The sequence below is a fragment of the Mustela putorius genome, unplaced genomic scaffold (assembly GCF_011764305.1).
Source record: "Mustela putorius furo isolate JIRA1106 unplaced genomic scaffold, ASM1176430v1.1 tig00003909_pilon_pilon_pilon, whole genome shotgun sequence".
NCBI classification, from domain to species: Eukaryota; Metazoa; Chordata; class Mammalia; order Carnivora; family Mustelidae; genus Mustela; species Mustela putorius.
The window spans coordinates 16,525,531-16,549,311 of record NW_025422057.1 but is presented as its reverse complement, the minus strand read 5'-3'; the positions used below and the strand labels follow the sequence as shown (position 1 = coordinate 16,549,311).

The window sequence follows — 23,781 nt, the reverse complement described above, 5'->3', positions numbered from 1 at the left end:
CTGACTACTAGATGGCTTTGGACAAGACATAATCTTTTTGGTCCCAACTGCTCCAACTGCAAAGAAGAAATGTCATTTTGTTCTCTGTCTAAAAAGAAGCCCAATTCTCAATGTCTTAGTATATTTCATGATTATGCACTTCATAGGACTTGTTCCATAGTCACATCCAAAATGGCAACCCAGATGCCAACTCTCTTATTCTAGTCAAACCATGGCTCCTAAATGACTCACCAGGTAATTATATCTGGCCGCACCATGGGAGCAGCATAAGCTGGCCTCCTAACTTGGAGCGGCAATTGTAAAGCAGAAACTCAACACTCCTGTGTCCTTTAGGCCTGCTCAGCATTGTCAGGGAAGACCTGACCTGACACCAAGTCTATCCTTCCACCAAAGCATTTTGGTAAGTGACACCTAAGAGGGTTAATCTCCAGCCATTATAGCTGTATACAAGCAGCGTCACTTTGGTTGGCTGGAGTTTCCATGCACCAGTTGTTTGCTAACTACTTTGTACATCAAGTGTGTCATGGCCACAGGACCCACCAGGGACATTGCCACAACAAGCAGGATGCTTAGTGTTTGACTCTCCCCTATAAGATTAAGCTCCCCTGGGGAGGAACCTGTAATGTGCTGTTCATTCCTACAGCCCTGGTGTCTTAACAGGATCTTGCTCATCATAGTTGCTTGGTAGACTTCTGCGGAATTAATACAGGTGGACGGACACCTTTTTACCTTGAGCCATAGATGCCAGTCACCCTTTGGGCCAAAACACCTCATCTAAATAAAGAAAGTGAACAAACTCCTCCCACAAGACATGAGAGAATTTGTAGGTAGAAGTCAACCATAAGGTCCCGGGAGAAGTTGGCCCCGGAAGGACACTCAAAGCAGCACAAGTCTGAGGAAGGGGCTGAGGGACAGGAAAGAGTTTACCTCACTGCTCATCTTGGCCACCTGCAGGGAGTGCAGAAGCCTCGAGTCTGTAGTGCCCATGACTTTGCCTTTCATTTTCTCATACTCTTCTTTATATTTAATCTTGAGAGAAAGAAGAAAGTCTACGGTGAGGAGAAGAGAAACTGTGCCACCTCAGGGGCTTTGGTATTCGCAAGGTAACGGGAACAATTCTGAAAACAACCTCCCGGGTCCTTTGCGAACCCAGAAGAAGATTAAAGTCCTGGGATGTTTACAATGTAAGCAGTCATTATTTTTTTCCGCGGGACCGCTGACATTTTTATGGGAACCATTTCTTATACATTTCTGAGTTAATGAGAGGAAACCTACATTGCTAGCAAGCTCTCCAGAGGCTTTGGCGGCCAGCAGAGAAATCGCATCCAGCTTCATCTCAAATCCTTTCCCCTTGGCTTTCTCCCAGCCTTCTTTGTACTTAACCTGGCAAACAGAAACACAGGTGACTAAGAGTCAGGATCCAAATTCCTGCCCAAAGTTAAAAAGACATTTAAAAGAACAACAGGGGCACCTGGGTGGCCCAGTTGCTTAAGCCTCCAACTCTTGGCTTTGACTCAGGTCATGATCTCTGGGTGGTGAGACCAGAGTTCTATGCTGGGCGTGGAGCCTGCTTAAGATTCTCTCTCTCTCCCCCTCTGCCCCTCCCCTCTCTCCCTCTCTAAACATCAACAACAACAACAACAACAAAGCTGGTTTCTTCATCTGTTTACAGACCAGAATCTCGGCTATTATTGTCAAAATGGTAATAGCAATTTTTGAGACAGTGCATTGATTCCTGAGCTGTGGGGCCACGCAGGGCAGCGGTGACGGGACAGAACAAAGAGTAGAATCACATGTCTATCCGGGCTGTGCTGTTTCCTGATCATGAGACTTTGGGCAAAGCACATTACCTCTTTCAGCCTTGCTTTGCCATTTGCAAGAAAAAGGGGAAAAGAGAAAAAAAGAAAAAAAAAACAAAAAACAACATAAGACCTCCTATTACCTGTCTCAGGGTTGCTGTGGAGATAAATTGGGTAAAGAACATGAACGCAGAAACTAAGCTGGTAAAGACACAAGTTACTGATGTTGGCATGGTAACAACACCTATCTAATCGCCTTCTACTCTTCGACGGGCAATCTTTGCTTTAGGCCTGTGAGGCTCAGAGACATCAAACGACCTTACGTAGGTCACACAGCTTAAAAATGGCAGTACCAATGACTCAGGGCATTCTGATACCAAAGCCCATGCTACTGTGTCTATGCCATAAATAGGTGCTAGGGGTTAGGATGATTCAATAATTTCATATGTAAGGTACCCATCTCAATGGGCAGCATAAAGCAGGCATTTAATAAATGGTGGCTCCTTTTTTTCTTCTCCTGCCCCCATCTAGGACAAGAAGCCTAATGATAGCCCTCTTGTGACTCCAGGAACAATCTAGTGATTAAGATTGACCTTAAAACTAAAATTTTCAGGGCACCTGGGTGGCTTCATTGGTTAAGCGTCTGCCTTGGGCTCAGGTTATGATCCCAGGGTCCTGGGATCGAGCCCCGGTTCAGGCTCCCTGCTCAGTGGGGACACTGCTTCTTCCTTTCCCCAGTGCTTGTGCTCCCCCCCCACTCTCCCTCTCAAATAAATAAATAACAAAAATATTAAAAAAAAAAAACTTAAATTTTCTTTGCACAGCAAAGCAGCAGTCAGAATTCACCAGGACAATGACAATGATGATGATGGTGTGTGTGCATTTGAACACATGTTTACAGAATAAGAAATCAATTCCTGTGATCAGTTTATCCCCAGAGAACAACCACATGCCATGAGACAGCAAAATTCAAAACCATAACATGATGGGCGCCTTTGAAGAACATCTCTCACAAAGAGAATAGCCTCTGCTTGCCGGGCCTGGTGCCCTCCTCCTCACGTTGGTTAGTTAAACTCTACCATGTTCTCACCTCCGATGCTTGCTCACCTCACTAAATAGTTCAGCATTGGTTTTGGCCTTCACCAGATGAGGTACATCCTGTGGCAAGGTGTAATTCAACTTATTTTTCTCATAGTCAGCACGATAATTCACCTGTTGGATTTAAAATAAACGCACAGAGTAAGCGCAAGGTGTCTAGATAGACAGAGGTGAATTCTGGAAGCAACGCTCTCTTTTTTACTTTCCCCATTTTTCACTTGGGTCCATAGCTGAGAAGGAGTTTCTAGAAAAGACATTTGACAAGGAAGTCTGCAGTTTTATGAATGGTTTAAGTGAACTGATTAAAGAGGTCGAATGAAAAGAAAAACGATTCAAAGGCACATTCACGGTTGTGAGCTTATAAAAGATTTCCCTGCGGTTACTTCACCAATTCTCCATGAAGCGCTAGAGGGTAGAGAACTTGTTTTTTGTTTTGGGGGGGTTTTTTTGGTTTTTTTTTGTTTTTAACGGCCGCAGTGCTGAACATCTTGCTTACACACAGAGAAGATACTCAGAGAGTAATTATCCCATGGCTGCCCACACTGAAAAAAAAAAGCCACCCTAAGTCACCTAAAGAAAGGTCAATCAGGCATTATGTGACTTCCAGTGGATAAATACAGCATCATCTGCAAAGCATCCCATCCTTGTCCCAAAACTGAACCTAAACCTGATCAAACCTACAGATCCAACTACTATTTTATAAGACATTTGGAGGCCAGAAGACACATGAAGTCCACACTGGGATGCAGTTCACAAGGCTCAGACCATGGAAAACGGAATAGGATCAACACTCCAGCTTCTTCCATAAACCACTTGTGAGGAAAGAAGAGAGATAAACAGGAAACCTTAAAGATGAAAAGACTCTTAAAGACCTATCAGCCAGCCAGAAGCACGGACTTCATTCAGATCCTGATTCAAACAAAATGTAAAACTGTGGAATTATAACTTTATGAGATCACTGGAATGTTAAAGGCTAATAGGATACTGGTGAGACCAAGAATTATTATTAGTTTTTGGTGTGATGTATTAAGTTGTATAAATGTGCTTAATTTTTTTTTATCTTTTAGAGAGGTACCCTAAAGTATTGGTAGATTATATTATTTAATCTCTGGGATTTTCTTCAAAATATCAGAGGAGGGAGAAGGGGATGGGCATACAAATGAAGCAGGACTGGCCATGATGGATAGAAGCTGAATGAGGGATACATGGAGACTCATAACACCATCCTTTCTACAATTAGATGTATTTGGAATTTTCCATAATAAAAAATTTAAATTAAGGGGGGTCACCTCGTGGTTGTCACAAGACATCTATTATTGTTAATGAATGCCATATCCTTGGGGAGCCAGGTATCCAGGGGCCACAAAGCACTTGAGTCCCCCACATCTGGGCTGGGCAAGGGCCGGGGACTTACGTGACTCAGTTGCTGGGCATTGATTTTCGCTTGGATAATCTGAGGAGTGTTGGTCACAGAGCTGTACTTCAACTTGTCAATGCTTTGCCTGTAATTGACCTGGTTAAAAAAGAAAGAAAGAAAGAAAGAAAGAAAGAAAAGATACAAGAAGATGTCACCAGCAGTTTTCTTTAAGATTTGCTTAGTTTCCTACCCCGAAGCCCAGCAGAGCTAATTCTCCTATTCTATTCTCCTATTATTAATTCTCCTATTATGAAAGAAAGATCGAAGATTCCAACTGGAAACCAACAGATACTCCAAGCCCACAGATAAACAAACAAACCAAAAAACAACAACAACAAAAAAAACCCCAAAAAACAAAAAAACCCCAGTACATTGATGAGTGGGTGACTTGAACAGGTCAACTATAGAAGATAGAACAAGTCAACAATAGAAGAGGTCAACTAAACTGCCAGTAATCATAGGAAAAGCTGCTCATCCACATTGTTGTTTTTTTTTTAAGGATTTTCTTTATTTGACAGAAAGAGAGAGGGCACAAGCAGGGGGAGCGCAGAGGGAGAAGCAGGCTCCCCACTGCGCAGAGAGCCCGATGCAGGACTCTACCCCAGGACCCCAGGATCATGACCTGAGCCCAAGACAGACACAGAACTGACTGAGCCACCCAGGCACCCATCTACATTGTTATTATGAATCAGAGAAATGTATATTAAAACTGCAATGAGACACCCCTCGACATTCGCCTGAAGAGTGAAAATTTAAACTGCTGACTACACCAAGGGCTGGCAAAGATGTGGAACTGCAGAGACTCTCACAACACAGCTGGCGGAAGTGAGGGTTGGCACAGCCACTTTGGGAACCAATATGGCGCTTTGGCACACACACGTACCCCAAGTCTCCACAATTCTATTCCTAGGTGCACTTCCAAAGAAAACACATGCACAAGGTCACTCTATAATAATTCAAGCTGCCTGTCTATACTTAATGTACTTTTCTATATATGTTTTCTACTTCAAAAGAAAAGAAGTTTTTTAAAACAGGAAAGAAAAATGAAAGAGAGACAAAAAGTCCAGCTGATCCAGTAAGTGGGAGGCAATGGCACATCAGGCTCTGGGTGACGATGCTCTAAACATGGCTTCACCCTGTATGCCAGCCCCTGCCTGGCCCTCACTTTGGCCTTGCCCGAGTCCCTGAGAAAAGGGCTGGGAGTTAGGTACCTTCCTGAAGGAAGAAGGGTGGGTGGGTTTAGAAGAGAAGCCTCCAGGACTGCCTGGTGCGGGGACTTCTGTTTTCCCACTATTTCAAGATACTGGGGACTCGTGGATTTTCCCTTCTGGACGTACAATTTGCCCCTGAGAGACTCAAGGATTATTAGCCACTTGCCCACAAGAAGATATTCATCTAATCATCTTATTTTCCTCCGAACCTCCTCAGAGCCACTGCAGAGGTAATGGGGACTTGAGCAGGGAGGTACAAGAGCATGTTGGAGGCTTGAGGGCAGGGAGCAAGGGGAATGGGTAGAGGGGAGCTGCTGAGAGCCCCAGGGACCTACACGGGACAAGGGGAGCCAGGATGCAGACAAGTGAAGAGAAAGAGGGTGAGGTTGTGGACGGTGAATGACCTCTGCCGGCGAGGTCCCCTGTCCTTCATTTGTTCAGTCATTCATGCCGTAAACAAACAGTCACAGAGCGTCTACTCTGTGCAGAGTGAGCACACGCAGACACAGCCCTGTCTAGGTAGGTATCTCAGCTGGGTCCTTGCTCTCAGGACCCTAAACTGACTCAGTCCTGGGGACACATGACACTACTCCCCCCACACACACACCTACAGGCTCCAGGTGAGGCCCTATCCATCACCGACACTCTGGGTTTGTTCATAGCAATAGAACCATTGAACCTCTCACGCCTAAGCTTCATGCCTCTGTTTTCTTGCCTGAAGCCCAGGACCCCACCTGGTACCCCACACAGTGGGGCAGCTTCTTTAGGCTTACTCCAAGCCTAAGAAGATAACACGCCTTTGCTGGGTCCCCACTGTCTGCTGTCATCTCTGCCCAGATCTCCACTGACCGCCTCTGGCCATGCTCCTCTGGCCACCACCCTCTTACTATCCCTACCTTACAATGTGAAAACTGAGGCCCAGGGAACTGAAGTGTTTGGCCCAAGGTCACCCAGCTAATGTCAGGATTCAAATTCTAGCACTCTGCCTCTCAAAGTGGCTCTCATCCTCTGCACTTAAACCTGGTTTGCCAAAGCTAGTGTAGTGTGCTTGGAACTTTTATTTTATAGATGAACTTGGGATCCCCTGTAGCCAAAGCTACCACTGTTTAGACAGGGAAATATATTCTGGGTACAAACAAATGACTTATAGATTAATTTCTAGGACAGCATCTAGGAAAAACAGAGTGTTCCTGACAGCGGGACACGGGGTATTTTGTTGGATTCGGAGCTAAAGAACAGCATCACTTTGTGTTTTTGGGTTAATGGTTCAATGACAGAAGTTTTGCTCATTCTCAGTTGCAGATATAGGGTATAGAGAAAGAGTAGGAAATACAAAGTCATTTCAATGTCAACCATTAATGAGACTAGAGTGCACTGGCATCCTAATGCATTTACTCAGAGGGGAAATTATCATCTCATAATAAAGAGTCTATTAGAGTTCAGAATTGTGCATGATAAAATGTCACGAAAACTGTATTTTTTAAAAGGCATATTCCTTCCCAATAATTTTGCATTAAAGTGTTGCAGAGCACAATTACTCTCCTCTGCGGGACATAATTAACAGTTTCCATGATTAATCACATTCTTGCAACATCACAGATCCTTGGCCAGTGCTTCCATCTACTTTCTGAAGGAACGCTTTGCTGAGGATGGAGTCTCATTTTAATGCTATTAGTGCTGATAAAATCCCTCTGAAAGGAATGCCCTCTAATTAAAGACCCATGCCTGTTTATTTAATTTCATAGCTATTTGACCACCTTTCGAGCCACCAGACAGAGAGACTATAAATGCTCTTGTAATGGATTTCCCAAACTTCCTGAATATTTAAGTCCCTACACTACGGTGGTAAACTCAAATTCACATAGGAACCAGGAAGGGAAGGCCAAGGAGAATAAGGTAAGACAGAGCACCTGTCACTCAGTCCCAGGCAGTTGTTACCACATGGGAACTTGGGATGTCATTTCCAGAGTTTCTAGATTGTTCTAGAATTGGTGAACATATGAATTTTTTTATCAACCCCCCGAATCTCTATATGTTGGCACCATTGTTTTTTAAATACTGTGTGGCCAAACTAAACACCTCTGCAACCTCAATCAGGCTCCTGGGCTTTCAGTTCAGAATCTCCCTCTGCTTCTAATTAATCCTTCTAACCCAAGCTGGTTTCATTCTTCCATCGGGTTTGCCCAGGTGAGCAGGCTGTATTTCAGGTGCTTAGTTTGATCCACAGCCTTACACAAACAAACATAATAGCAAGTCTTGTTACAACAGGAGTACAAAGTTGTAAGAATCTCTCTAGTTTTCACTGGGCTCTCGAACGTGGTTGATGGAGGTCTACAAACAGAATAGCTCCCATTCTAATGAGGTGCTCTCAGTCCTCAAGTCCCAGGTGATGCATGCAGCCAAAAAGGGAAGGAAGTAGCTTAGGTAGTCAAGTGTATCCTTGGGTTTCATGAAGCGCAGTCGTAAGTCAACACAACCAAACTTCTTGGGAAAAGAAGAAGCAAGGCTTAGTCTCCTTTTATATCCCTCAACTTCCTATCCTTTGCTTTACTATACATTTGAAAAGCCCATTTCATCCATTAAACTATCATTTGCCAATGATCCTCCTTTGTTGTCCTATAAACCATGTTAAACACTAAAGATGTCCAGCAGGACCCCCACTGTTCTCACTCTGAGCAAAAGGGAGAGCAATGTGAAGACCATCTCACCAAGAGCAAAACCCAAGTCAATGTTACTAGGGTCACGCTGAGCCCAAAGGAATGTGAAGGAAAGTAGCACTGGGCACTTAGTAAGTATACGCTGAATTATTTGTTAAATTATTAATTGGTTAGAGATAATCATCACTGACAAATAACTATGATATGCACTCAGGTCTAAACCACCTTAACTACTTTTTAAGAAAATAGATGATTTTAATCTTTTTCCTTGTGTTTTTCAGAATTTTCTAAATTTCCTGGAACAAACATATATAGTAAAATTCCTATAATAGAAAATAATAAATTTAATTAATTATATGTATTTCACCAAGATAAACCAAACTGTGAAGAAATAAAATCACTGCTATAATAATGAAGAAATACATCTACCTTCCCAAGTGCTCCTGAGTCAACATTAAGTCTACATTACTACTTCCTCTCAACTTATAACTATTTCATTTTTTATATATTTTATTTTTTATATTTTACTTCCTTTAGTCCCTCAACATACCACACTCCAAAACTTCAAATAGGAGGAAAGAAAGAAAGAAAGAAAAGATTATTCTTCATTGTTAAGGAAGAATAAATTTAAAGGGCCCAAAGGCAGACATATTCTACCAAATTCTAACTGAACTTCAGATTATTTTCAGGATGAAAACAAGAGTTGTCCCCACCTTACATGGAATATCTAAGAGTTTCCACACACGCATGAATGGACTCTCCTAGTGGAAGAGTTCCCTTTCTCAATCTCTTCCATCTGTGAGGAACTATTAGAACTTGTTTCTTCCCATCTTGCTACTTAAGAGTCACTCCACAAGAGGAAGTAACAAGGAATAAAACAGAAGATGCTCTTGGAGGGGGACTTACATCTTTCAAGGGAACCAGCTTCATTGTTGTTTGATAGGAAGGAGTGAGAGTGGCTGGGTAGTTGTAGTCCACAACATCGTGTTTATAATCAGCCTTGTAGGCAATCTAAAACACACACACACCCACACACACACACAGAAAGAAAGAAAAAGAAAAAAGAAATTAGTCCCCACTTTCTTTATTTTGACCTTGTTTGAATGTCATAGGAAATTTTTTTAAAAAGTAATGAGAAATAAAATTAATTCCATTTCATCACCTCCAAGGAAAATTAAATTATGTTCATACTTTGCCCTTAATTAATTTGAATTCTTCCTAATTAATCCAAAATTAGCTAACGTCCATCTGTAGCACATTTATTTTATCTTTCTTATTAATTAGGGACCTCCTTATAGTTTTTGTTAAAAAGAAACACCAGCATGTGGGTGTATGATTAAAGGGCTTCTTGGCTAACCCCCTAGAAAATAAATGAAAAGTCAAGAGTCTTCAGAGTATTTAAATTTTTATCCTAAAGGTCAAATTTGACATTCTCAAGCAGAGGAAATTTGACCTTTGTATGTCTTACTAATGAAATCGGTTCCTTTGAAGTGCCCTTTACCTCCAAGATTTACAATTTGGCATTGACAAACTGTCAGGTGAACTGACAAAGCCAAGGAGGGATTAAGAGATGCCGTGCTATGGGATCTGATCTATTTTGTTACCCCACTACCTTGACCAGTACTTGCCCATAGGAGGTCTTCACTGAACACTACAGTTGAATAAATGAATGAACCAATCAACCAACCCACCAACCAACTCCAAATAAATCACAAATGCTTTGGAAGCTTGAGAAATTTCGAGTAAGAATATGTTCATCCATTTCTCTTTATGTCTCAGAAACAGGATGTTTTTCTCACACTGGATCAAAGATAACAGATCTATGTACTCTTCAAGCCAGAGAAAGCTGAGATAAATAAATTGAAGCTTTTGAACAATTTCAAGGGTTTTACTTAGCTTTGGTTATATTGGTTAACGTTTAGAAGCTTTTATGGGTCAGTCTTTATACAACAGGACACTGACTTTTAAAAAGGAAGTTTGAAAAAGAGTTGGCTGAATTCTTCAAATTTCACCTCCTTCCACCCCAACAGGTCCCCAGACCTACAGGCCCTTCAAACCTGGACTCACATTGCTGGCCAAGCTTCCAACCTTCATAGCATGGAGAGTCCGTCTGTCCATACCAACTCCTTCATAGTGGCCTCTCATATGGTTTTGGTAATTTTCCTTATATTTATTCTAGAAGGAAACACAAAGCTTTCAATAAAAGACTTCTCTTCCCAACTTGTTGAAGATCAACTGCTCATCTTAATGCAACGAACTGGAAATAAAAACGACTAAATAGAACCTATTTAAGTAGTCAGTGTATCACTGAATAAAAAAGAAGCCAACCTCCTTTCAAAAAACCGCTTGAATTTCAAGCAAGCACAGGAAGATGGAGGGAGACAAGCACAGAAGCACAACCAAACATAGGATCTGGTGAGTACAGGCAGCGGGAAACAGACCCAATTTTCTTTTTAATGTTTTTGCTTGGGAATGTGTCCGATTTTCCCCATGTGAAAAACCTCCCATGAGCAGGGCCTCTCCAATGGACAAGACTAGTCGTGCAGACATTGGGTACAAAGCCCCACGCTGGGGGCTGGCACAAATCACTGCACGCTGTTACCTCCGTTTCTAATCATATGAAGAATATAACCTGAGCTTCGCCAAATTCTGTGATTTTTTTTTTTTACACACAAATTGGTGGCTACTAAAGTCATGTGAAATAAGGATGTCACGTCCCAAATGCAGCGTACCAAGTGAAGGGAAAACCAAAACAGGATGCCAAGAAGTCATAAATAGGAAAATCTGGGTAGCTTCTCATGAAGCTGCATTAAAATCACCTTCCCCGGGAAGCCACGAAGTTCGAGGCACTGAGATTATTTAAACAAATACATAACCACGTATCAGACACGATTCTGCTCAGTTCGTCTTCACAAGAACTCCATGAGAAGGACTTAGTATCCCCATTTTACACATGGACAAAGGGGCTCCAGGGGGCTTAAACAACATGCCCAAAGTCGAACACTTCATTAATTCTGGAGCCGGGACTGTCAGCTCCAAGGCTGGTGCTCTTCACCACTACTTTTAGCCAAAAGAAATTCCTCCCTGAGCCTTACTAAGTCCCTCGTGATCTTAAATTCTACTACACTATGCCGTGAGGCAGAAATAAAACCACATCATCTAGTATAAGTCCTTGATGTTCTCAAGGAAACATCCCCAGAACGTCGCTGAGAATTTCCAAATTTACAAATGCCATCTGTTCCTCTGTAAAATGAGGAAAGCACATCTGGGTCCCCAGGTGAGATGATATCAGATGTTAACCAAGAAGCACAAAGTCGCGTTGAGAGGGGATGTCGCATGCTCAGCCAGACTCCCACTCCAGCATTCACCAGCAGGAGCCGATACTGCTACACAGGGAGAGCACGAGAGGAAAGGTGCTACCATGAAGGATTCAAGGTCAAGTGCATGGTAGGACAGAATTAACACCAGGCGGACCACTCCCTGCAGGCAATCTTAATCAACACTCTTAGGTATTTGTGCCTAAGATGCCATGCTTCTCCGAGACAAACAGATATATTCACATAGACTGTCTCTTAAGAGACTTGGGGATTAGCTCATTTTTTTAAAAAAGCCCAAACAAATGCTTAAGTGTTAAAAACTCACATCGCTGGTGAATTTTGAGATCTTGCTCACGTTCCTGAATTGAGGCGTCTCACAGTAGTTGATACTGTGACCTTTACTATTTTCCAGGTCCTTCTTATATTCCACCTTGGAAACCAAAACACCAGACGCACAATAGAACCAGGCCCAAAAGCCACTCTTGAAAATTTCCCCCAGGACTTTACTAGGTTATTTTTAGAAAACTTTCAACCCAACATTTAAAAATATCAGGCATTGGACGCCCTAAGTTAACAGTTATATGTGTTCCTTTCAAATAATAAATAAGTAAATGGTTAGTTTGGCTCTGGAAATTTAAAGAAACATGGTCCCTTCCAAGAGAAAATCCAGTAAGAGATCATACAGCCCCAAAAGTGGCAAAATAGGTTTTAGAAATCAGGACGGCAGATACTCTTGGGGGAAAGTGTCTGCGGGTCAGGGGTGGTTGTATATCTGAATCACGTTCTGCTTCTTGATCTGGTGTTAGCTACATGGAGGTGTCCACTTGCAGAAATCTCTCCCATCATGCACAAATGGCGTGTACATTTCTCCATATGTACATTTCAATAAAATCTAACCACAAAAGTTACTTGACAAAAGAGTATAATAAATGAGACCTCTCACAGATGCATAGAGCATCTTCTAATTTTAACTGGGTTGGCTAGTTGAGCTCCCCTGAGTAGCTGGATGTAAGATGAGAGGTTATAGTTACTGAATTCCAAGGCCCCAAGTCATCCCAGGTAATTGGAGGAGCCAGTGGAAGGCCGATTACCAGAAACAGAGAAGAACTGGTTTGTCCTACTGGGTAAACACCAGGGCAAAAAGAAATGGAAGTTTCTCTTGTGACCTCTTACCAAAACAAAACAAAACAAAACCCCACAATTTGTCATCCTATCTTACGAAATATGGTGGAAACCTGCTTTTTAAAGTATGCAAGAGACATTATAATGCTCACAATCCGATAAGAAGTGAAAAAAGTATACCAAGCTATAAATAGAGTTGAATTCTAATCTATAAATGTCTTTATATTCCTATACTTGTTTATAATATTTTCACCTAGAAAAAGGCCAAAATGTTAACAGTATTTTTCCTGGGTGGTAAAACTGTACTTTCAGAGATCTGGTTCCCGCTCTCTCCCTAAAATTCTCTCTGAACCAGAATAAGACGCGTTACTTCTCTAGGCCTGTGACAAAATCGGGACCTAAAGATTGCCGAGGTCCCATCTAGACCTAATATTCCGTGAATCAAGAGCAAGGTTTGGCAACTACTTGACTCTGCTCTTGTGGTATGAAAATAGCCAGAGATGATATGTAACCAAGGACATGGCTGTGTTCCAATAAAACTTTATTTATAAAACCAGGCTACAGGTCAGATTTGGCACTCAGGTTATCATGGTTGGCTGACCTCTGGCCTAGAGTATCAGAACCATCTCAAACATCTGTTTAAAATGCAGATTCCAAGACGTAGGCACCCATCTATTACTTCGAAACACTTGAGATCAGGAAAATGTCCCTCCTGGAGATTCCGAGCAGCCCACAGTTAGAGGGCCACAGATGAAGGAACAGTTGGGGGGCCTGAAGACTGGCCTTTAGAAGTCAGGGAAGAAAAATATTTTAGGATACTTGAATATCCCCTTCTGAATTGCAGATAACTGGTTATGGGAGTACTTTTAATAGGCCTCCTTCTTCCCACTGAAAGCAGTTGTTAACTCAGATGCCTTGAGGGTCTAGAGAGGAGATGCCAATGAGGCTCCGTGCTGTGAAAGAAAAGACTGGAGGGCGTGATAAGGATTTGGGAGCTCGAGGGGTTATTTCCTTGCCAAAGTCTCAGCAATTCAAAAAATCTGAATCACCGAGTAGACTGAACAAAACGGGACGTCTGGGGGCCAGTCCAGCCTCTAAGCTACAGGAATTCAGAGGAGACACCCAGCTTCTGGGACTCCGATAACAAGACAATAAGAGAGGTTCCATGTTGGAAACACTTTCTGATCTTTGATTACCACTCCGTATGAGTGACGTATGGTTACAAAGGTTGGCTGGGGCACTATTCTGCAACTAAAAGTTGACTGCCTGAAACTTCTGGGAGAAGCCCTGTGAGAATTTGAGAAGACACTTCGGAGCCCTTGGAGAAACTTAATTTGCTTAATTTGTTTGATTCTAGGCTCTCTTGTGAGTTGCTCTCTTTACTGCCCATTTGTTCCACGGAAAGTGGCAACTGTGTGCAGCTCCTGCGGCATTGAACAAAATCTTTCACACTGGGTTTGCCCCGTCCACGGTGCCCCGTACGCACCTCGCTCACAAGCTTGTTCACGCTCTGGGCCTGCTTGAGAACCAAGTTGTCTTGGGCTGGGAGGGAGTGATAATGTGCAGGGCCTTTCATCTTATTGAAGTCCTGCCTGTATTTTATCTGAAAGAAGCACACAAACAGGGCCCAGAGTTGTTATTTTCATGCTCCGTGACAGAAATTACTCCAAAATGACCCGGCATTTCATGTCAATAGTTACTTAAGAGAATTTTCTGAAGAGGGAAAAAAAAAAAAAACAACTACAGAGGCTTTTTTTTTTCTCCATGAAATCCATAAACCACTCAGTCCCCTTTGTATTAAAGTTTTACTGGCCCTTTTCACATTTTATGTACTTTATACTCTAATTCTGCATGAAGAAACGTCTTGAAACAAGCATGCCAAAAAGCGTAATTCCGAACCCAGTCTGCCCATGGTTTCAACGTCTTTTCTCATCTAACCCGCTAAACGAGGGGCCAAGTGAGTCACATGTTTTACATCCCCGGTTGGGCCAAGAAGACACTGTCCTGGGCAAATGGGTTTAATAACTGAAGAGCACAGAGCAAAGGAGAAGGGCAAAGGGGGTGTGAGATTCATGTGCGGCTTCTGACTATATATAGACCAAGCTCAAGTCGGCGTGTTGGATCTACATGGGCACATCGCTCAACTGAGTTTAATTATAGTCTATCTTTCAAGGACCGCCAGCTGGCCAGCATTCTGCAAATTAAAATCACTTCATCCCCTGGGTTATACCCAGTTTGATTGTCACGTGACCTGTTTTCATCAGCTATTCCCCCAAAGTGCTAGGTGTCTAGATGGCTTCTCTTGCAAAGCCTCTCCTAACCCCAACTTATCTGGCTGGACCAGCATTCGCACCTGCTTCAACTCGCCTAAAGTAAGTTCCACCGTCTGTCGGTGTCACACTCCTTTGAAGCAGGTAAACGTGACCAAACGGCCTGAAAGAAGGTGTCAGAAATTTGGAGAGAAATCAAGCGCTAATTGATCTGTGTGTAGGCTTCAGTTAAACATAGTCTTCAGAATCTCATTTCTCTTCTGCTTTGGCGGCTCTGCGGGTCATCTCAATATGGTACTTACATCACTGGCGAGTTCGTTGGCTTTCTTGGCATTCTGATAAGCGGGGGTGATCATGGCGGGGAAGCTGCCTTTTCCTCTGTGCTCCTGATAGTCCTCCAAGTAGCCCTGCTGGGAGATCAGCAAAAATGTCCCTCAGTGATGTTCCCCTCCCTCAGAGGGTGGGCAGTTGGAAATGATCGCTCCTAGAGCCTGTTCCTATAGAGGCCCGTCCACCATGGACATTGCAGGGATCACCCTAGGAGCAGAACCATGAGGCGACTAAGACTGTGGACTCTGTGGTCAGGTCTACTTAACTGGTGCCCAGCACACAGTCGGCACTAAATAAATGCTAACTAACATCATCAACATTTCCACTAGATAAATCCAGACATTCTACAAGTCTCCCAGACCCATGGATTATGGAGTTCTCATCCCCTATCTGACACCAGGGAGATCCGTCTGCCTTCCAGTAATCCCCAAAACTGCCTTTGTTGGGCCTGTGGATCTATGCCGAGAAACCCATTAACATCCGAGATACTGTTTTCCCATGTGCCAAGAAGAGCATTTTATAACTATTTGAATTTTTTGAATTCGGGGGGAAATTTCAAATTGCCCTAAGAGGCTCTAAATGGGGCTAAATGTGAATTTTCAGACTATTAAAATCTGAGCCCCCCTCCTCTTCCCCACACCACCCACCCACTCCCACAAAACAAAACTTTCTCTCTCATGGACCTGTCGTGATGTCAGTAGCATAAAACTTTCCTGGGAGCGGATGGGATGTACTTCAAGACCCCATCTGACGCTACCTGCTCTCCGGGAAACGCCCCCCTCATTCCCAGTCCTCCCCCAGGCAGAGTCGGCTGCTTCCTCATCCGTGTTCCCATCAGTCTGAAGAAACCCAAGTGCTGCCTCAAGCTCATGACTCCATCTTCCTATGGCCTCCTCCAAGGCAAGGGCCTGCCCTACCCCCGCAGCAGGGTCAGAATCCAGCACACACATTTTTAAAAAATAAAACAGTTGGGTCGAATTAGAAAGTCCAGGCTTCCCTTTTATCCAGTAATGACAATTGTTCAGCCCCGAGTGCGCCTTTATGTTTGGCTGCCAAAATGTTCTGGGCCGAATGCAACAAGTAAAAAAAGGGAAGCTAAAAAAAATAAATAATAAGGAAGGCTCCCAAATTCGTTGTTAATCTCCTTTTGCCCCTTCTGCTGTATGGGTGGGGCTGGCTTAGAACTTTATTTTAACTTCTCCTTATAAGTATCCACGTTGGGTGTGTAAATCTTTCAGTGAGATCCTCAATCCAGCCGGGGAGTTGGCTGGTTATAAACAATAAGTCAATTACACGATATAGTCCATTGACCTAAAAAAAAACGTTATTCGTGAAAAGGAAGAATGAATTGTTTGGCATTTTAGACGTTACAGATATTTATAGTTTATCTGACTGTCTGTCTGCCTCTCTCTCACTCCCTCCTCCTCGTGCCTGGCAGGTCCTGCTAAATCACACCAGGAAATGCCACACGAGGCTGATCCTCTCGACAGTTGCTGGCGGTCCTATCAAACAACACCCACTTTGATCCTAAGATTTGTCATTAGCATGATGGGAAACTTCAGCCAACATGTCCTAATAAGCGAGAACCAACTACCACACTATGAGGTTGCGTCTCCATGATGGGTACAGACATGTCTAAACACGTTCATGTCCTGCCAGAACATGCTGGCCACATTTAAGAACAAAATATTTTCTGCCGAATATAGAAACCAAATATTTTTTTTTAATTTTTTTTTAAGATTTTATTTATTTATTTGACAGAGAGAGATCACAAGTAGGCAGAGAGGCAGGCAGAGAGAGAGAGGAGGAAGCAGGCTCCCCGCTGAGCAGAGAGCCCGATGCGGGACTCGATCCCAGGACCCTGAGATCATGACCTGAGCCGAAGGCAGCGGCTTAACCCACTGAGCCACCCAGGCGCCCGGAACCAAATATTTTTTTAAAGTGATTTTTAAAAGTCGACTTCAGCCTTCTATACAATAGATTTAAAATATCAAATCCCTAAAAGCATAATTTCATTGAGACTAAGCACTGAGACCATTTAAGGAACTTACAGAATTTAGCAAAATGGACTTTTTCTTTTAAGATTGGACATTTTTGTTCAGACAGACTTTTAAAAGATGTCACACCCCTATCTTCATATACATCCTTAGTCTTCCGTGAGTGTCTCCCTAGACACTCTTAAAAGAAAAGAAACAAGTTGTTTCTGTCATAAATTATGTATGTTGAATAAATCATGTATGTTGTAGAATCTGCCCACTGATGAAAAATTCAAACAACTTTCCAATCAATTTTTTAAAAAATCAACTAAGCCCACTGAGTGCATTCTTCTGATACACATACTTAGCCTTCCAGTATTCTTTACTTACAACTATGAAAAGATAATATTCCCTTTCTCGTCTACACCTGTTTAGTACCAGAAAATACAGAGGGATGTGCATATAAAAATTAGCTTCCAGTTATCATCTCAATCTTTTTACCCCCATCACTAGGTAGTTCACGTGAGAAGTGAAATTGGGGGAAAGATTTGCATTCTCTGTCAAATTGCTTCATCTAACAACCTAGATAAGATATGTAGTTTCTAAGAAATGAGACTTGTTACTCAGTGAAGTGCCCAATATTCTTCCAGACATGCCTTTGGATCCCTTTCGTGCTTACACAGGGGTGAGCTAAAATTAGCCAGTCTTGGGCCTTGGGACCATTCTTCATTGAATAGGTGAGAATGTTTTACTCTTGAAAAATCCACCATCTTGACAGGGGTTCTTTATTTTTAAAAAAGAAAAGGAGGGGTGCCTGGGTGGCTCAGTGAGTTAAGCCTCTGGCTTCAGCTCAGGTCATGATCCTAGCGTCCTGGGACCGAGCCCTTCCCTCTCTCTCTGCCTGCCTCTCTGCCTACTTGTGATCTCTTTCTCTCTGTCAAATAAATAAATAAAATCTTTTTAAAAAATAAAAAAGAAAAAGAAAAGTGCTTAGAAACTCTTTTCTTACATGGGTCAATTTGAGCTCAATGTAATTATCTTTGCTTTCTGACTTAGAAAATCCACCTTTCATAAACAGGGCTAGATAAACCACAACCCAACCCCTAACTCCAGGGCCATCGGTTGTGTGACAGGCCAGTGGGCTACTGACCATCAGAAAGGGCATCCTCCCAGGGAGTGATTTCATCACCTACCTGGCCATATTGGTCCATGCATTCCCTTGTGCCCGCAGCTCCAGCAGCCGAACTAGCCATTCCCTTCATTTCCCTTTGATATTGTTGATGGTACCTCACCTAAAGGAAGGGGAAGGATAAACCTGGTGAGTTTCACCTTCTATGCACAGAAGCCAGAAGAGTAAAAACAAACGTCTCATGGAATGTTCTTTTTCTGCTGGGGTCCAGGGATTGTGTCTTAGACATCAAAGTGCCAGATCTTAGTCTTGATAAAACCCATTAAAAACTATGAAGGAGGTGTGCCTGGATGGCTCAGTGGGTTAAGCCTCTGCCTTCAGGCTCACGTCATGATCTCAGGGTCCTGGGAATCTCTGCTCAGCAGGGAGCCTGCTTCCCTTCCTCTCTCTCTGCCTGCTTCTCTGCCTACTTGTGATTGCTCTCTGTCAAATATATAAATAAAATCTTAAAAAAAAAAAAAACTATGAAGGAAAGCTACTCCCTGGACCATGGTGCATACAAAAGCAGACAGGAAGTTGTAGTCGCCTGGCACAGATAACTTCCTGTTTCCTCACCTACCAAGAATACACTGTCAGGGACACTCACATCACTGGCCAGCTCATTGGCTCTCTTGGCGATCTGATAAGCGGGTGTGATCATGGCAGGAAAACTGCCTTTCCCTCTCTGCTGTTCATAGTCTTCCATGTATCTCACCTGAAAGATGAAAAAAGAAAAGGAATCTCGTGCCACAATTGTGCTATGTATAAGGTTGTCTGATGAGAAGCCCTGCCAAGGGTTTGCATGAGACCCTCACATTGTCCCTCACAGCCCCTATGGCACCATCAATGGCTTATGGCTTGATGTACCATATGCATCTTCTTTACCTTTTTATCCCCCCAAACCCAGCACAGTGCCTGGTACATGGAGACACTCAATGCAGAATTCAACACATGAAGCACATGCTGTGGGCCAGGTGGTAAGGCTAGGCAGAGGGAGGAGAGGAGGTTTTTGCCCTCAAAGGGCCACCAGTCAAGTCTAGGAGACAAAAGAGGCTTCTTAAACCAAGGTGAGCAGAAGCCACTCGTTAAGCTAAACCTGGATTTGTGCTTACGCTTCCTGCTCATAAAAAGACAAAGTCCTTGGTCTTGTTATGTTAGGGAACAATGGGGCTGTGAAGGGGTAAATGGTAGAAAACCCTTAGAAGTTATATTCTCTATTTGCAGCAACAAGGATTGAAATTTTTTGGATTAATCACATACATCTGACTTGTGACTGATGCTAAGCTTTCTCTCTAAGGAAGAGATTTCACAAGGTCTGTGCTGGCTAACTTATGGGACTTGACTGTCCTTGACCTTAGAAAGTTCTCCCTGGGGGCACCTGGGTGGCTCAGTGGGTTAAGCCTCTACCTTTAGCTCAGGTCATGATCTCAGGGTCCTGGGATCGAGTCCCGAATTGGGCTCTCTGCTCAGCGGGAAGCCTGCTTCCTCCTCTCTCTCTGCCTGCCTCTCTGCCTACTTGTGATCTCTCTCTGTCAAATAAATAAATAAAATCTTTAAAAAAAAAAAAAAGAAAAAGAAAGTTCTCCCTGGCTCCCACGTAGGACCAAGAGGCCTCCGCCATTCTTCCGCCCTCTACCTCCAAGGAAGGAAAGAATGGAGAATCTTAAAAGCCTCTAGGCCTCCATCGTTTCTTACATCACTTTGAAGTTGTCCCCCTGCCTTGGCCCGTAGCAGCTCAGGGGTATCCGCCACCGTGGTGAACCTGGAAACACGCTCGTCATGCCCTCTCTTGTATTCCACCTGATGAAGAGATAGCATGGAGTCAAGGTCATACTCACCAGCTTTTGTGAGGACCCTTCCTTGCAGCTGTCCTGAAGCTATACATTCAGGTTAGACTCAACACAAGCCTATGACCAAGTCTTTAGTACAGGCTTCCTAGGCTCCTCTTCAAAAAGCATCAGTGCTACTGTGTTAAGTCCAAGAGAATGCTAGGCATGGCTAACCATTAACAAATATTAACCCACCTCATCTCTATAACCGTTGCATGAGGCAAGACTCTTACTGTCCCCATTTTTTTCAAATGAGCCACTGAGGAATAGAGAAGCTTCATCATTTGCTCATGGTCACACAGCTAGTAAGTGAGAGAACCAGGATTCCAATCCTAGCACTCTCACTCTAAAATCCAAGCTCTTAGCCAACAAGTTTCCTAATCCTCAGGAGGACGTGCCATCTACTTAACAAGAATCAGTATCTAAAATGTTAAATTGACCTCAAGAAATTATTTGGTCCAGTCTTTGGAGGAGTTAGCTCGTTTCTCCGTTTGAAAGATGTGACCCAGTCAAGGCAGAGAGGATCTCTCAAGGCAAGATAAACTCTTGAGAGAGAGCCTTCCCTCAAGGAAGAGGGAAAACATAACAGCACAGTTCTCTCCATAATATCACACTAATGACACCTACCATCCACAAGACTCTCTTACTGGTTTTTATCTGAATCCCAGAGTTTCATCAGTGACAAAAATTAGCACAATATATGGTGAATAAACATGGGATGCTCACTTGGCTGGCCAGCTGGTTGGCTTTCTTGGCTCTTTGATAAGCAGGCGTGATCATGGCTGGAAAGCTCCCCTTGCCTCTCTGTTGCTCATAGTCTTCTGTATACTCCTGCTGGTCAGAGTCAATTATCAGCACGGGAACCAATATGATACCAGATAAGAATGAATAAACTGTAACTGTGAGTATCATCAGAACCAATGCAACTGAATTTATAAGGTAGTTGGGAACCATTTCAATCACCTGGAGTGAATTCAAAAATATTATTCCATTGGTGATTGAATAGCACCTTCAACACTAAAGAAATCCCATTTTCCAGGTCAAAGGGATTCCTCTTCAGTGCTTATATCAAATTTTGTGGAACCTGGCCCAACCCAAGGAACCCAAAGAGAGCACCACCCCTTTGACTCAAAGGCTTGTACGATAATGCAGCAGTTAATGTGTGGGAGTCTTTTCTATAACTTGTCTGCTAGAATTAGTTCTACAGCATTGAGAGTGAAGTGTTAGGCTTCCCTTCTCACTTTTTGAATATCGCTGATGATTAGTCTTCCTACTGAGACATGGCTCCTAGCATTTGTGTCTCTGTTTTCTTTCCATCTGCTAAAGGCTAATCACTAAAGACCAACAATGGTTTCCAAAGTGGTTTCTTCAAAGGGCAAGTGCCTGGGGTGTGTGAAGAGAACCAGAAGGTACTGTGTGTAAATCTGCTTTCTCTACATGAAACTGCTTTCTCTACATGAAAATCTAATAAAATCTCTCTTACCATGCTGGGGGGCAGGAGTCTAAAATGGGCTATCAGGGCTGGTCTTTTCTGGGGGCTCTCAAGGAGACTCCATTTCTTTACCTTTTCTAGAGACCACTTGCATCCCTTAGTGTCTGGTTCCCAATGGCTTTGACCTCTGCTCCTGTTATCACATCACCTTGTCTCTGACTCTGGCCATCTTGCCTTCCTCCTTATAAAGGACCCTTGTGATTACATTCATCCACCCTATCAATCTTGGGTAACATTCCTATCTCCAGATCCTTAACTTAATCATATCAGGGATGTCCCTTTGGCCAGTAATGTAACAGATACATAGTTCCTGAGGTTGAGACATGGTAATCTATGGGGGAGAGGCCAGTAGTTTACCACAGTCTTAAGATAAAGAAACTTTCAAACTCATTCCTAGGATAAGTTCTAAAGCCCTTACCTCACCAAGAGATTTTCGGGCCTCAACCATCCTTACGATTTCCGGGTCTGGCAGATCTCCTGGGCACCAAGCATTCCCTTCCCCATACCCAGTCCAATAGGCTCTCTATAAAGGAAACACACAAATGCATAAACACATACCCACACATTTGGTTGGTAAGACTTACCCCACCCTCTTAGCAATGCTCACATACACTGTCAACATAAGAGAAATTCTCTAAAAACTATAAACTTCTAGTGGCCTATGGTGGGTCTCAGCTAAAAGAAATGTTCAACTTTTTCACTTAGAAAATAATCCAATATCCTACAAAGTTCTACTTTGTAGGATTCACTTATGTTCTAGAAGGGTTTCAAATGTAACTTGGCATTTCTTGGCTCAGCACTGTACCTAGACCGAGCCAGTGGGGAGTTGCTATGGACAGGCAATACGAGCTTAACCATGATTCAGACATGATGCAAAACCCTACTACTTGTCATGTGCCTAATATTGGGATAAGCAATTAACCCTGGGAAAAGAAAAGCCAAAAACAGAGAAGACAGTCCCTTATTTAAGATATCTATGGCCTCCATAGGGACATGAAACCAACACAGGAAACAAGTAATGATTAGAAAATGTCTGTGTGCTTAGGTGTACTGTATTGAGAAGCGATCTGTATGTGATGGACTCCATTCTGGATAGGAAGATGGAACTGAGCTGGACCGCCAAGGCTGAGGTCAGTTAACAGGGGCAAAAGGAGAAAGGACATCCATTCTAGAAGATCAGTTCCATGAAGGCAGGGATTTCCATCAGTTTTGCTTGTTGATGTATTCTAATAGCCTGGAACAGTGCCTGGCACATAAGACTCAAGAAGTATTTGTTGAATAAAGTCCAGGAGTGGGAGCTACCATGAATAAAAGCATGAAGGCAATGATGGGCTTCATGTGAAAGACCATAAGGAGATGAGTTTGGTTGGAATACAAGGGGAAGAGATGGGAGCGAAGTAGGCTAGAGGTAGGGCAAATTGAACAGGTTGGGTAGAACCATGCTCTGGAGATCTGGAAAGACAGTTCATATATGAAAATACGCCGAACCATACTAGCAATCAGGGAAATTTAACTTAAAACGACAAGATAAAAAAATGTCAAAAACTTTTATCTGGAAATACCAAGGATCAGTGAGAGTATGGAGGAATAAGTCTTCCTATCCTCTGCCTGTAGGAGTATCAAATGCACAGCCATTTCAGAGTACGATTTGACAGTGGCCATGGAAATTAAAAGGCATGTGCCCTTTCATTTTCCATTACCTGTTCTAGAGAAACACTCATTTGTGTCCAAAAGAGGTCACACACAAAGGTGTCCACTGCAACTTCATAATAGAGAAAAAAAAATGGAAAGAACCCTGCCCATCAACAGAAGAGCACGATACATCCATTCTTAATGGTTGCATTCATGACATATCCATCCAAAATAACTTAAAAGGAGGCTGATACAAATATCTCCAAGATATTTGTTGACTGAAAAATATAAGCTGCAAAACAAGGCATGCTGTTTCATGGAGAAAAAATAGAAATATCCCAATAGAAATATACATATGCAATATGTATGCATATGCATACATATAATGCATGCATATAATACATATAAATGCAATTGCAATATACATATGCAATTTTCAGTGAAAATAATGGCTAATATTTGT

General features: G+C 42.8%; 1 protein-coding gene across 6 annotated transcripts in view; it reads right to left on the bottom strand.

The window, feature by feature from the left end:
- LOC101684561 (nebulin related anchoring protein) overlaps positions 1-23,781 on the bottom strand; it is a 69,435-nt gene that overhangs the window by 39,141 nt on the left and 6,513 nt on the right. Inside the window, exons 5-18 of one of the 6 annotated variants that reach the window (XM_004763833.3) lie at positions 22,105-22,209; positions 20,921-21,028; positions 20,061-20,165; positions 18,973-19,080; positions 18,391-18,489; positions 15,194-15,301; positions 14,108-14,224; positions 11,825-11,929; positions 10,250-10,357; positions 9,089-9,193; positions 4,312-4,410; positions 2,907-3,011; positions 1,276-1,383; positions 928-1,029 (exon numbers count right to left, since the gene is read on the bottom strand). In XM_004763833.3, coding sequence (XP_004763890.1) covers positions 928-1,029; positions 1,276-1,383; positions 2,907-3,011; positions 4,312-4,410; positions 9,089-9,193; positions 10,250-10,357; positions 11,825-11,929; positions 14,108-14,224; positions 15,194-15,301; positions 18,391-18,489; positions 18,973-19,080; positions 20,061-20,165; positions 20,921-21,028; positions 22,105-22,209 — 1,482 coding nt within the window. The remainder of the gene's footprint in view (positions 1-927; positions 1,030-1,275; positions 1,384-2,906; positions 3,012-4,311; positions 4,411-9,088; positions 9,194-10,249; positions 10,358-11,824; positions 11,930-14,107; positions 14,225-15,193; positions 15,302-18,390; positions 18,490-18,972; positions 19,081-20,060; positions 20,166-20,920; positions 21,029-22,104; positions 22,210-23,781) is intronic. The other 5 variants (XM_045068467.1, XM_013062131.2, XM_004763834.3 and 2 more) reach the window with 5 other exon arrangements.